General features: G+C 41.7%; 1 protein-coding gene across 1 annotated transcript in view; it reads left to right on the top strand.

The window, feature by feature from the left end:
* The window catches only part of sema4c (sema domain, immunoglobulin domain (Ig), transmembrane domain (TM) and short cytoplasmic domain, (semaphorin) 4C), a 30613-nt gene extending 20016 nt beyond the window's left edge, over positions 1 to 10597 (top strand). The window contains 4 exon segments of the mRNA XM_032515942.1: positions 277 to 434; positions 4630 to 4721; positions 4958 to 7476; positions 9707 to 10597. Coding sequence (XP_032371833.1) covers positions 277 to 434; positions 4630 to 4721; positions 4958 to 5853 — 1146 coding nt within the window. The 3' untranslated portion in view covers positions 5854 to 7476; positions 9707 to 10597.
* The last annotated feature ends 1808 nt before the right edge of the window (positions 10598 to 12405 follow it).

Below are 12405 nucleotides of genomic sequence, written 5' to 3'. Positions count from 1 at the left end.
TGGCTTAGCCACGAACAGACATTTTATAACAGCTTCTTTTTTTTCTCTAAAAGACCGCAATCCAGATTGGATTGGAAGAGGGTCAGGGTGGTGAATGTTATTGTAATTGAGAGTGATTATCCCATTATCTCCTATAACCCCTGACACTCCCTCTCCCTCTCTCTGTTTATCTTTCTTGTGTTTTTCTTCTCCCTCTCTGTTTTGTGTCTCTCCGTCATGGCTGGATCTGTTCTTTGTCTTCCTCTCACCTTCTTCTCCTTCTTCTTCTCTCTGTAGAAGTACTTGTACATCGGTTCTCGTTCGGAGGTTCTCCAGCTGCCCCTGGCCAACTGCAGCCGCTATCAGTCCCAGCCAGACTGTCTGCTCGCCCGCGACCCCTACTGCGCCTGGGACAGCGAGGGGCGGGCCTGTGTTCGCATCGACCTGCACCGCGGGTGAGACCAGTACCTATAATAAGCACCTACTTATTCATACTTTAAACTTAGTACTCTATGCCCCAAAAAGGTATGTAGAAAGCCTTTAGACCGCCCTATGTGTTTTTGTAGGTCCAATTTAATATACAAGTTCATTTTATACAATATATGTAGTAGTGGGTCCCTACTCCGTCTCTCTTTCAGTTAAGGGGTTGCATAAGGGCTTAACAAAAAATGCTGAAGACCCCTGCTATAAATAATATACACTGTAACGAATTTGACTGTAGATTTTACAGTAAACACCTGGCAAAAAAGTTGCCAGCAAAATCTTGTAAAATTACTGTTAGTTACTGTTAATAACTGTAAAAATAATTACAGTATAAGACAGTATTCTTTTACAGGTTTTTGTTGTACATAAATTACAGCAATGTTTTGTTTTTTTTAAAGGAAAACAATATTTTATTGTAATTTAGTTTACAACATTATCTTGTATTCTATTCAAATTACAGCTATTACCTGGCAACTCGAGTTGCCAGGTAATAGCTGTAAATACTTCACAATACAATATGTTGTTGTAAATTGTTTTTTACAACAACATATTGTATTGTGAAATATTTACAGCTTTTTGCTGGCAACTCAAGTATCCAGCAAAAAGATGTAAATATTTCACAATACAATACGTTGTTGTAAAAAAATATACAGTTAATTTAGTTTTTTACATTCGCAGCTTTGCTGATGCCTATTGTAAAGTGTTTTAAATAAGACCAAGCTTGCTTTTAATTCAAAACCATTGCATTAGATTCTCTTCAACTGTAAAATAAAACCAGAGTCAGAGATGCAACATCATGACATTTTATTATTAAAATGCAACACAGTGTAACAATACTGTATGTTTTCAGAAGGAAACTTCTATTTTTCTTAAGAGCTCATCATGACCATGATACAACCAACCCGATAATCGACCGTCGGACAGTCCGGCGAGGTCGGTGACTCAAGTCTGTTCGGTGTGCTCCGTGTTTAATTAGTGAACTGATTCTTGGAGAGCATTTCGAGGAACCATCTGTGTTACTTTTTGTCATTTGTTGACGTCTACCTCTCCCCCTACCTCCCGTTGAGTAGAGAGGAGACGCAAGGGTTCATGCAGTTCCTCTCTTTCTCCTGTATGTTCTCATGTTTTTGGCTCAACACTTTTGTTGTCTTGGTTCCACTTGAAGGGTTCAGTACGATGAAGCATCTGAAATCACAAAATCACATGCAAATAAACTTCATGAAAAAGTGCCTTAACTGCTCTACAAGATGCAAAATACATCCGGCTGTGCAAATCTGTATGTGGGTGTGTATATGTGTATATGCATGCGGGTGTGTATGCATAAAGATCCTTTTTTGTATGTTTGCTTTGAGCCAGAGTGGGGAAGGTCGGGTAGGGTGGGCATAGAAAAGTATGCGTAACTGTAAAATTAACTTTCATCTAGGATTTCTTGTGAATGCAACAGATAAAAAAGAACAAGTTTATAGTTTATTCGCCTAAATTCCCCAGTTTACCTCAATGCAGAACTACTTTTCAAATGTATAATCAATAGGTCTTTATTGTCAATGTTTGAAAAACAACAAAACAGTTTAACAGCTCTCGAATGAATGTAATTAGTATAAAATGAATTGGTTCTGCAATGATTTAAAGCATTTAGGTAAATAACTGCTAACTTACCCTTTTTATAAACTCAAAAATCATTTAATTAAGGGATTTACTGTAAGTACACTTAAAGCAAAATAAAATCTCTGTTACTCATAATAACTAACTCTACAAAATAATGATCAACTGCATTCTACTACTAATTCTACAAGCACATAGTTACCTTTGAATGAATTTAGTGTACAAGATGCTTGCTCCGGTAACACCAGATTAAAGATGTAGTAGCTCGAAAACAAGCTGCCATCCCAGCCACGAAGTTGGGATGTGGAGGCCCAACCACCTGACCCCCGATGCTCAGCATCCAAACGGTTGCTGTGAGAAATTCACCTAAACATAAAAAACAAAGAACACCAAACAGAAACCACACAGCTTTAATTAACTAACCATTTATGTGCCATTAATTATATAAACAACCCTGAAGACTAGTGCTTCACTACCAACACCCAAACTGTCACATTTAGAAATGCCACAGAACAATATTACACATTCAGGCATATTCGCATTAATGTTTTTACCTGAAAAGATTCTTCAGCCATGTATGTTGATCACTGTGCAGCGATGGCGCTCTGTTCAGGATGTTTCTCCTCCCTGTGGCTAGGCTAAACAATACAAAAGTTGAAAAACACGCGTTATGTTGGAATATAACATTATAACATCTGTAATAAACAGTGTGTTAGGCGCCTATTGAGAGTGTATAAGCCCTTATACACCCACATGGCCATCATATATTGCCATGGCCGTTTTTCTTCTAAATAATAAATTGTTACAGCTATGTTTGGGTTGATATAATTTCTTACACAGATTTGATGTTAAATTTAGCCATTATTGACCACTCAAGAATTGATGAAAAAAATTGTCAAGTTACCACCAAAATACCACATTGAGCCACCAAGACTTGAGATACACTATAGAAAATGAATTATTTCATTGTTGCCAAAAACGTTTGACAAGATTTAAGAATTCATCACACATTTAAGAGTCCACAACAGTCTCAGTTTTCTAGTTAGACTAAATTCATGCACCCCCAAGGCTGTTTGGGGACCCCACTCTGCTGAAATATTTAAATACACCCTTTTATTACAGGTGAAAATAACGTGTGCACTGCATGAAATAAACTGCATCTGGGATTATCCAAAAGTGGCCAGGTCTGTTAAGGGAAGACTCATGGGTGCCTCACATCCCGTTTTCATTCGAATTTCTTTAGTTAAGAGGTCAAGGGTCCCCTTAAAAATAGCCGAGCCTTTTTTCACCCAGCTATCATTAACAATATGACGAATGTTTTAAACGGGGCCATCCTAATGTCGGACTCTAACTTAGTTCATAGAAGAGTTGTTAAAGTTAAATATCAACCGAAATTAAAGGTCTATTTCAGGGTCGTGCAAAGTCAAACGTTATTATAATTTATACATTACCTGTTAAATCGAACAATATATTAATGATGGGCTTTCGCTTCAATAAGGCAATTTTTTCTAACTACGGTCTTTGTATCAACGTTAATGGGCCGTCTGCAGCCTGATATGAGGCGATGTGGCTAATGCATACGGTTAAGCTAGCTAGCTTTTTTTTCCACTAAAGTTGACTTCAGTTAGCTAGTGTTAGCTATAACGGTGAAGAAATGTACAGTCAGACAGTCAAATATAGCTAAATAAACACTGTGACGTTAGGCTAACGTTACTTACCAACGACCCGACTCCGGGGCGCCTGGCCGTCCTGTAGCGTTAGCTACTTCTGCTGCATGCCTGCGTGACGTTAACATTGACGTTACAACACAGACTACTACGCTTAGTTAGATAAAATAAATATAAAAAGGGTTAACCGTTAACGCTAACATTACACCCACTATACTTTCCTTAACCTTAGCATTAAACTGCTTCGCCTTGGATTGCTTGTTCAAAATTCCTTCTGAAAAGTCTCCAGCTAATGTTAGCTAGCTATAAGAACATTATTGTAGGGCCTGCACTAAACTGAAACACGGTCAACTTAGGTTATTTCAACAAGCATTAACAAGTTAAACCACAATGTAATTATGTAGGCTATTCATAATAGTATAGGCCTACTTACGTATTGTGGCTGAGTGGAGTGGCAATGTGGCTCCTCTGCATCCGCCATCAAATGGTCTTGTGTAAAGCAACTGCCTCGTGCAACGCATTCAACAGTAAATAACTGTACCTGTACTGCATCATTTACAGTCAAGCGCAAGTATGCCTGTAATTTCTTATGGAAAAAAGCTGTCAACTACTGTAATAGTGTTTTCACCCATAATGCATTGCAATATACAGCTAAACATTGTAAAATGACAAAACAAGAAGTTACTGTAAAATTTAGCTGTAGAAATTACAGAAATTTGTTACAGTGTAGGCTTGGTATTGATATCTTAAAAGAAGCTGCCAATTGCATATGTTGCAAATTGCAAATATATATTAATTTGAGTGTTAACAGATTGCACGTACACATGCTGGATGCAGAGTTATCTGTAGTACTCGGTGTGACCATTATTAATCTTTTGCTGTGCCCTTTCCTCTACAGGTCTACTTCATCCCTGTCACAGGACCTCATGCTGGAAAGGTTCAGCCGGGGGAAAGCCAAGTTTGATAAGCCTGTCTCCATCCCCAGCCCTGGTGAGTATGGAGCCACACCTCAGTTGTGGCCTCTTGTGGGAATGGACTGTCAGTGCGGGAGCAAGTCAGTAGCAAGGAAAGGGAATGGACTTGGACCAAGTGAATACATTTGGAGTGAGCTGAATAAATTGAATCAAGCAGAAGAGAGCCGGCTGCCGTAGAATATAAATTGGAATTATTATGGGTGACACTTAACCACCGCTCCTTCCTCCAACTCTCCTCCTTTTCCTCTGCAGAGCACTCCCGTCTGAGGAACGTGACAGTGGTGGTGGGGTCTGACATGGTGCTGCCTTGCCAGCTGGTCTCCAACCTGGCTCAGCCCTGCTGGGTTTTCAACGAACGTGAGCTCCAGCTGGGTGACCCCGAAGCAGGAGGGCCACACTTCGACCGCACCCTCAAAGCACTCGTCATCCCCGAAGCGGGCCAGATGCAAGCGGGCCGCTACATCTGCTACTCTGAGGAGCAGGGGGTGAAGTTTCAGACAGAGCGCTACCAGGTGGCCGTGGTAGCCAGCGCTCCAGTCTTCATGGAGGCCCGGGCTCCAGACAGCAGCATGGGGCTCTTCTGGGTGCTGGTCATCACCCTGGGAGCGGCGTGCCTGCTGCTCCTTGTGGCTGCTCTTTACTTGCGCAGGAGGCTAAAGCTGGCCCTGGGAAAGGGAGCCGACATGAAGCCTCTGGAGAGCACCCTGGTCTACCCCATCACCCTGCCCAAGGAGCCGCCCACCTTTGTGCCCAGCAAGATGCCCAGCGACGAGGACCGCTTCTGGGAGACGGGCGCCAACTACTACTACTCGGACGGCTCGCTGAAGATCGTTCCCGGCCACGCCCTGGGGCCCAGCAGCGTCAGCAGCACGGCGTCGCCCAGCGCCATTCCTGGGCAGCCCATCCACTCCCCCAGCCGTCTCAGCCTCACCAACATTCGAGGCTCCGGTAGCAACGGCTACATCCGCCTCAACCTGAGCACAGCAGGGGAGGAGAGGGCTAGCGGGGCTGGCGCTGGGGGCGGCGGGCTGGGAGGCCTGGGCATGGGCGGGAACGACTACTCCAGCCCCTTCAAGGAAGAGCTGAGACGCACGCTGCAGCAGAGAAGCGTGCTGCCCGACGCCAACCCTGAGGAGTCATCGGTCTAGGCCTGTCCTCCTCCGTCTCCATTCCCTGAGTTGGAAAAACAAAACAACCGACCTACCTCCCTCCTTTTGAGGATGCCTGCTCTCTCTCTCTCTCTTTCGGTGACACGCTGTCAATTCCCCCATACTCTCTCTCGCTCTGCCAATGCCTGTTTGGCTCACTGTTGACATTTACAGCCCACAGCATGTTAAATATACACACTCATACACTTTGTTCGCCAACATGCACTCCTATAATAATTATGTTCTGGGCAACATGCAGTCATGGCCATGGCTTTTTCTGCTTCTACTGTGCAATCGCCAGTCATGTAAATTGTGTATTTAAAAAGGCTGAACGCAGGGGAGAACACCTCAAGCATGGAAATCAAACAAATGGCGTTACGTGTTTTCTGAAGGGCACATTTCTTTTACGTTGGGTGGACCAAGAGGGTTTTAACCCCCCTGAGCTGAAACCAGTTGACAAACGGCAAGTGCAGCCAACTGGAAATGTTGAACTGAACTGCTGTCCTTCTGTTTCTTTTGGGACTTTTTTCAGCTTATTGCACTTAAAAACTGGAAGCGTGTCTTCCCTTTTTTGTATTTGTGAGCCAAGAGTATGAGAGCGGTATGAAGAGACTAATTAATCTCGAAGCAAGACGACAATCACATCCCCGTAGCAGGAGCTCTGCGAGGGACAGAGAGGACGGGAGAGAGAGCGAGAGACAAAGAGAGAGGAAATTAAATAGAAAAATGAAGTGATTTGGAGTAAAAGACGCAAGGTTTTTTTTGAATGAAGGACAACCTCTCAAGACTTTCTCTGCTCAATTTGTATTTTTTTTCATTGTATTTACCCCTGGAGGACGTCCTTGATCCCTTCTACTTTCATCTGTTTTGATGGTTGGTTTGAATTAAGGCATTTCTCGTTCTTTTTCTACGTCTTACCGACTGCAGCAGTGTTCAAAACGGTTATCAAGTGACTAATGGCTGCCTTCTGTGAATGACAATGCGAGGGCGAGCGCTTGCATCCAAACGCACCTTCAAGTCCAATATACTACAAGTGCACTCCACGCGACATTTATTAGAGTCAAAGTGTGTGACAGATATGTGTTTTGGCTGAGCCCTTTTGGATGTTTATTCATCTCTGCAGAAAGAAAAGGCCATTTGCATTCAGCTCTTAGCAGCCGAACAATAACTGCACACTTAATTCCAAATTGAAGCTGACATGAAGACATTAGGCATGGAGAATGTAGTTGAACCCTCACTGTTGTGACCGCTGTGGATGTCTCAATAAGTGCTTTATATCGTATGTGTATGGTGAGGGTGCCAAGAAGGAAACTACCCCTCCCACACACACATACATACACACACACTCACACACCCACAGTCCTCTGAATGCCAACCATCCTGGACCACAGTGTGTTTGTGACGCGTCCATTAAAACCCCAGAAACCCCTCCTTCTTTACCGATGCCCAGAGACTGACCCGGGGCTACTGTGGACTTGTACAGAGGAAGAGCACTGTAAAACCCACCAACACAAAAAGAACACACACTCACACACAGTGTTAATGGAAGAATGGACAGACAGATTTCTGCCGTGCTGACAAACTGCTGGCTCCGGGCAGAAAGCAGCCATAAACTAGTGAAAGGTATTGTTCCATTTCATTTAATTCATGCAAACAGATTGAAGCAAAGTCCTAACCTTTAACGATTTCCAATTCAGCTCGGTGAAGTGTTACGAATGTTTCTGTTTATTTATCTGGCTGCCCCTTTGCTCAACTTATTACTAAAAGAAACAATCAACATTTTAGGAAATATGCTTATTTATATTCTTGCTGAAAGTTAGATTAGAAGATGAATCCCACATTGACAGCTGGCACGCCCAATCAGAAATTCAACGCTAGGGGTGTTGGTGTGCAAAGCACTGCAACACCTGGGAACTTTATACATTGTCTGTCTGCTATTTCATTACTAAATTAACCTCTGAGACTTTTTTGTGAGAACTATGTAGAGCTCAAATGCTCAAAGGCAAGTTTAGCTGAGCCTTCAATGTAAACAAAGATATTGCGGGCGCCGTAATCCTAGATGCTTAACCCAAATTCATTGAGCCTATCACTCTCCCTAGGAAGTAGGCTACAGTGTGTCAGGCCTATTTACCCTGTTTCCACCGACCTCCATTAGGACACTGTCCTGAAACAAAACATTCCCTAGGTTCCCTGTATCTGTAGAGACACATACATATTTATACATGAAGAGGTTTGGTTATTAGAAACCGACCCGTGTCCTATGCATGAGCTGATGTTGGCTAAGTTTTCCCTTTGTCTCATCACACCACAACATGGTGTATCTGGAAACTCCGCCGTACTATCTATCGGCGATCGAGCCTATGGCCCACTGATATAAGCCCTTACATTTGCAGTATGACAAACTGAAATGTCTGTACTGGCATTCCCATGTGACATTACAAGCACAGTTAGTGACATGTGGGCGGGGCCAGCGCAACAGACTCGCTCTTAAATCAACTTGTGTGTGAAGCGGTGTACTGTTTTTGCCTCGTTTTTGTCTGCTAGCGTTGCAAGTAAAAGTCCCACAGGTGACACCGTTTGGATGTCTAGCAAAATGAGATTTAAGATCACACCTCTTAGAAAAGCTTACTGCTTATCACAATGGGTACTGCCAAAGAGAACAAAACAGATCTTCGAGACTGTAACTATAAACAAAGGAGATATAACATGTTTATTAGTGAGCTTTGGAGATGCTGGCTACTTGGTTTTTTTGCTGCCAGGCTAGCTGTCCCTTTGTGTAAGTCTTTGTGCTACGCTAAGCTAACCATCTCCCGGCTCACGCTCCAAAATGAAGCAGATGTGGTATCAATTTACTCATCCAACACTCTCTCAGAGAGCAAATAGTCTGCGCGTATTTCCCAAAATATCAAACCTCATTAAAATGAAGAAATACAAATAGTTTGATTGGTTGATCACTGCCTCTGTTGCTTCGAAGTAACACCGCTTGTGTAGAGACTAGCATTATCTACGGTAAAAGATTTTGTTATCAAATGAACTGGTATTATAACAGTAAATTGCCTACACAAAATGAAATGCCATATGCTAGCTACCAGAGCTATTTCAAATCCGACTGCATTTATTAATGGAGCTCAAAGCAGTATCCTAATGCCAACGTTAGCATTTAGCTCAAAGCCCTGCTGTGCACAAGTGCAGCCTCACAGAGCTGCCAGCATGGCTGTGCACGCCTAGTCTTGTTCCATTATATGTTCTGCACCATTTGACCAGTCTCCTTCTCACCAAAAGCTGTCCTTGTGCACACTTTTATTAAAGTCTTGAGGGGACAGGTGCATCAGAAAAAGCTACTTTTCTGGCAAAAGATAAGAAAAGGACCTGAAATGCCCGAAGCCAGAATCTTGCGACTAGAAGACTTCATAAATGAGAAAATGATTCAATCTGAAACGGATCAAAATGAGTTGACCTTAGGAAGACCTATGCCGGACTGAAATGTCTTTTTAATAACACTTGCAAGATTCAGACAGTATACAGACCTTGTCATACCAATCTCCTACTCAAAACCAACAGATAACTAGCTATTATCACAATTGCTGCAAAATGTCACATAGCCTCGGATATTATTTTCTAGTCGCCTTCAATGACTCAGTCTGCTATAATAAAATGTTAGCATGGAGTATCATCTGAATTCTGTAATTCACCAACTGGCAAATCAGTCCAGAATGTGATGTGTTCCATGGTGATGTAATGATGTCCTAAAAAAAATAGAACCTACTTTCTGGTCCTTTAAATACAGCCACACACGATGTTTGCTGTTACTAACTTGACATTGTTTGTCCTCTCTGTGTGCTTTGTCCATCAGGGGTGTTTGTTGTATGGACGTGTCTGTCTGGAGCAGAGGAGCACAGCAAGAAGCAAGGGGAGGACAAAAATACTTTGTTTTGCCCCCCCTGTGTACAGTGCGCTGAGAGAGATGTACTGTAGAATATCAAAATGATCCCAAGGTTGAAGAGGTACTCAGCCATCAGCACTCCATCCTAGTGTTGCATGATCCTCTGCAAGTGATCCGTACATCTTCCATATGATCATCCTTGTACTAGTGCATCATTTTGATCGGCCATTTTTGGACTTTTACAGACCCTCATAGTGTGGAACAATAATGCTTTCTTTGAGAACTTGTCTGGTGTTCTGGTTCAAGGGTTGTACAGGACTTCGTGGCTGCATTTCAACATGTTTACTTTTTCTGTGCCTCTTCACCTTTTGGATAAGCCAAAGTAGACTGCAATTGGTTTTTGTTCTTGTTGAAATAATTCAGTTCATTTTTATTTGATTCCAGATCGATATTTAAGTCTCGCAGTCCGTCCACTTTGCTACTCTGAGCTGATGTCTGCAACATTTCTGTATGTTTTATCTGCAGTTAAATTTTCCCTCAAGCAAAACAGCTTGAGGCTAATGGACTTCCTGTCCGCTTCCTGTTTATACGTCAGTAGTAATCTGCTGGGCCCAAATCTTTATTCCCTCACTTATGGAAGGCAGAGTAATGTACCAAAACTTTAACCTTTATTTAATTTGTCAGCCCCTGAAAACCAAATATTTATCTGCTGATTTGAAGCAGATCAGTGATAGAATGTGCCCACTTTATATTATTACACCCCCTGGAGCAGATAGCTAAAACGTATTAGCTTTTTACACTAGTACTTGGTTAAGTCTTAATATATTTCCATTTTACAATTAGGTTTTTTATTTAATTTAACATCTTAAAAAAACAAAAAAGATAAAGGAATACCGGCCCAAAGCTTGACAAAAAAGCATGTGTAATGTACTTTATGTGCATTCTTCAGTTCTCAAGCTCAAAATATTTTCTCTCACACAAGGCTTTAAGTTCTGCTGTTTTCTCCCATTATTATTTGTATTATTCTATTATCATCCCAATGTCATTTTGTCCCATTTTGCCTGTTATTGATCTTTTATGTTTGTTTTTAAACTGTGTTAAGTAACTTATTTCACTTGTACAAACGTGTTGATATTTATTATCATTGTACATATGTCCTTATTTTTTATATGTGTATGTGTATACACAAATAAAAATAGAGATATACTCGAGGTGTGTGATTTTGTTTGTTAAAGAGGAAGTCCACTACTTTTACCCATAAAGGTCAGTTTACTAGTGACAGGAAGTGTTCAGCCAATGGAGAAGCTTTATCATGTCTGAGACAATAACCCTGCTGATGTCATAGTGATGTCATCCGAGTTATCCCAGCCTGGGCTCGGAGGCTTGGAGACTGTAAGTTTATACCAGAAGGCTCCTGTAACAAACTGAGGGCATAGAGTGGGTGATTGGTCTAACAAAGATACGCTATTGGGCTGCATTATGGGTAATGTAGGATGCAGTGTTTCAGTTTCAGTGTTCAGTCGTATAAAGGTGTGGATATCTCTGCCTCTGCTGCTTTCATTTTGACCAAATTCTATGGGAGAGCAACACTAAACAGCTGAAATACTCCTAACATAATTAGGAAGCGACACGTAGATAAATATTGGACAGTATTTATATATTTTAAGTTATTTTAACCAATGATTCCTTGGGTACTTATTTACCTCAAGGGTTACTTTTGCAGTTATGTTAGGGAGCATAAATATCAATATATCCACATATTCGCGTTCAGCAGGAAAAAAAGTAGGATTACAAACTGGTGACATGATACCTACTGAACTACCAGCTACAATAGGCTGACTCCATTAATTCAATTTAAAATGTTTAAATTGGCATATGACACAAAAGCAGTTCAGAGGGCTTTGCATAATAACAAAATAAAACAGCAAAAAATGTTCTGTCTGACACATCACACAGCTGGAGATAGAAGGGGTGTTGATGAAGAGGAGCTAATTACCCCTCCAATAATGAAGATGACAATGCTAAGTCAGTTATTCTGTAGAATGGTTGGAAATATATTTCCTTTGACAAAATTAAGGCCTCGAAGCACATTCAAAAATACACACACCTTACAAATACACACCTTAAAGCAAGTTCTGGTATAAACACCATGAACCAAAACCCCACATTTTAGGACTATATGGGAGGATTAGAATAACTAATATGAAGGTGGATTCTATCAAAACTTTGTATTTATGTTTCTTGGTTTTCCAAAACTCTATGTATTATTGTGTTGGTCATTATTTTTTCCTCAAAATAAGACTCTCAGTCCTTCAAATGATCAACATTTCCTTTTGGACAGGAACTCCTAAACACACAGGCTTCTTTCTCCTCTGAATGTCGAGAGTAGTTTCAATTCCCCAGCCTGTGCTGCACAAGAACAACAACAGTCGAGTTTCCATCGACTTGCACGGCCGTGCCTGGTGTCAACAGAAGAAGCCACATGCTTCATGCGGTCGACAGTCCCAGCTGTGGAAAAAGGCTCACAGATGCATCTGATCTCAGTGTACTCAGCTGCGCCACAGACTCCCTCACAAAAGAAGAGTCTCTGTATGTGTTAGTGACTGGTGTGTGTGTGGGTAGGCTTTACTGAGCTTTTCAAGACTAGACCGCAGTTCACCCACCAGTTT

The sequence above is a fragment of the Etheostoma spectabile genome, chromosome 5 (genome assembly GCF_008692095.1).
Source record: "Etheostoma spectabile isolate EspeVRDwgs_2016 chromosome 5, UIUC_Espe_1.0, whole genome shotgun sequence".
NCBI classification, from domain to species: Eukaryota; Metazoa; Chordata; class Actinopteri; order Perciformes; family Percidae; genus Etheostoma; species Etheostoma spectabile.
Note: the sequence above shows the minus strand (reverse complement) of the source record. Positions and strands in the feature narration are given on the sequence as shown.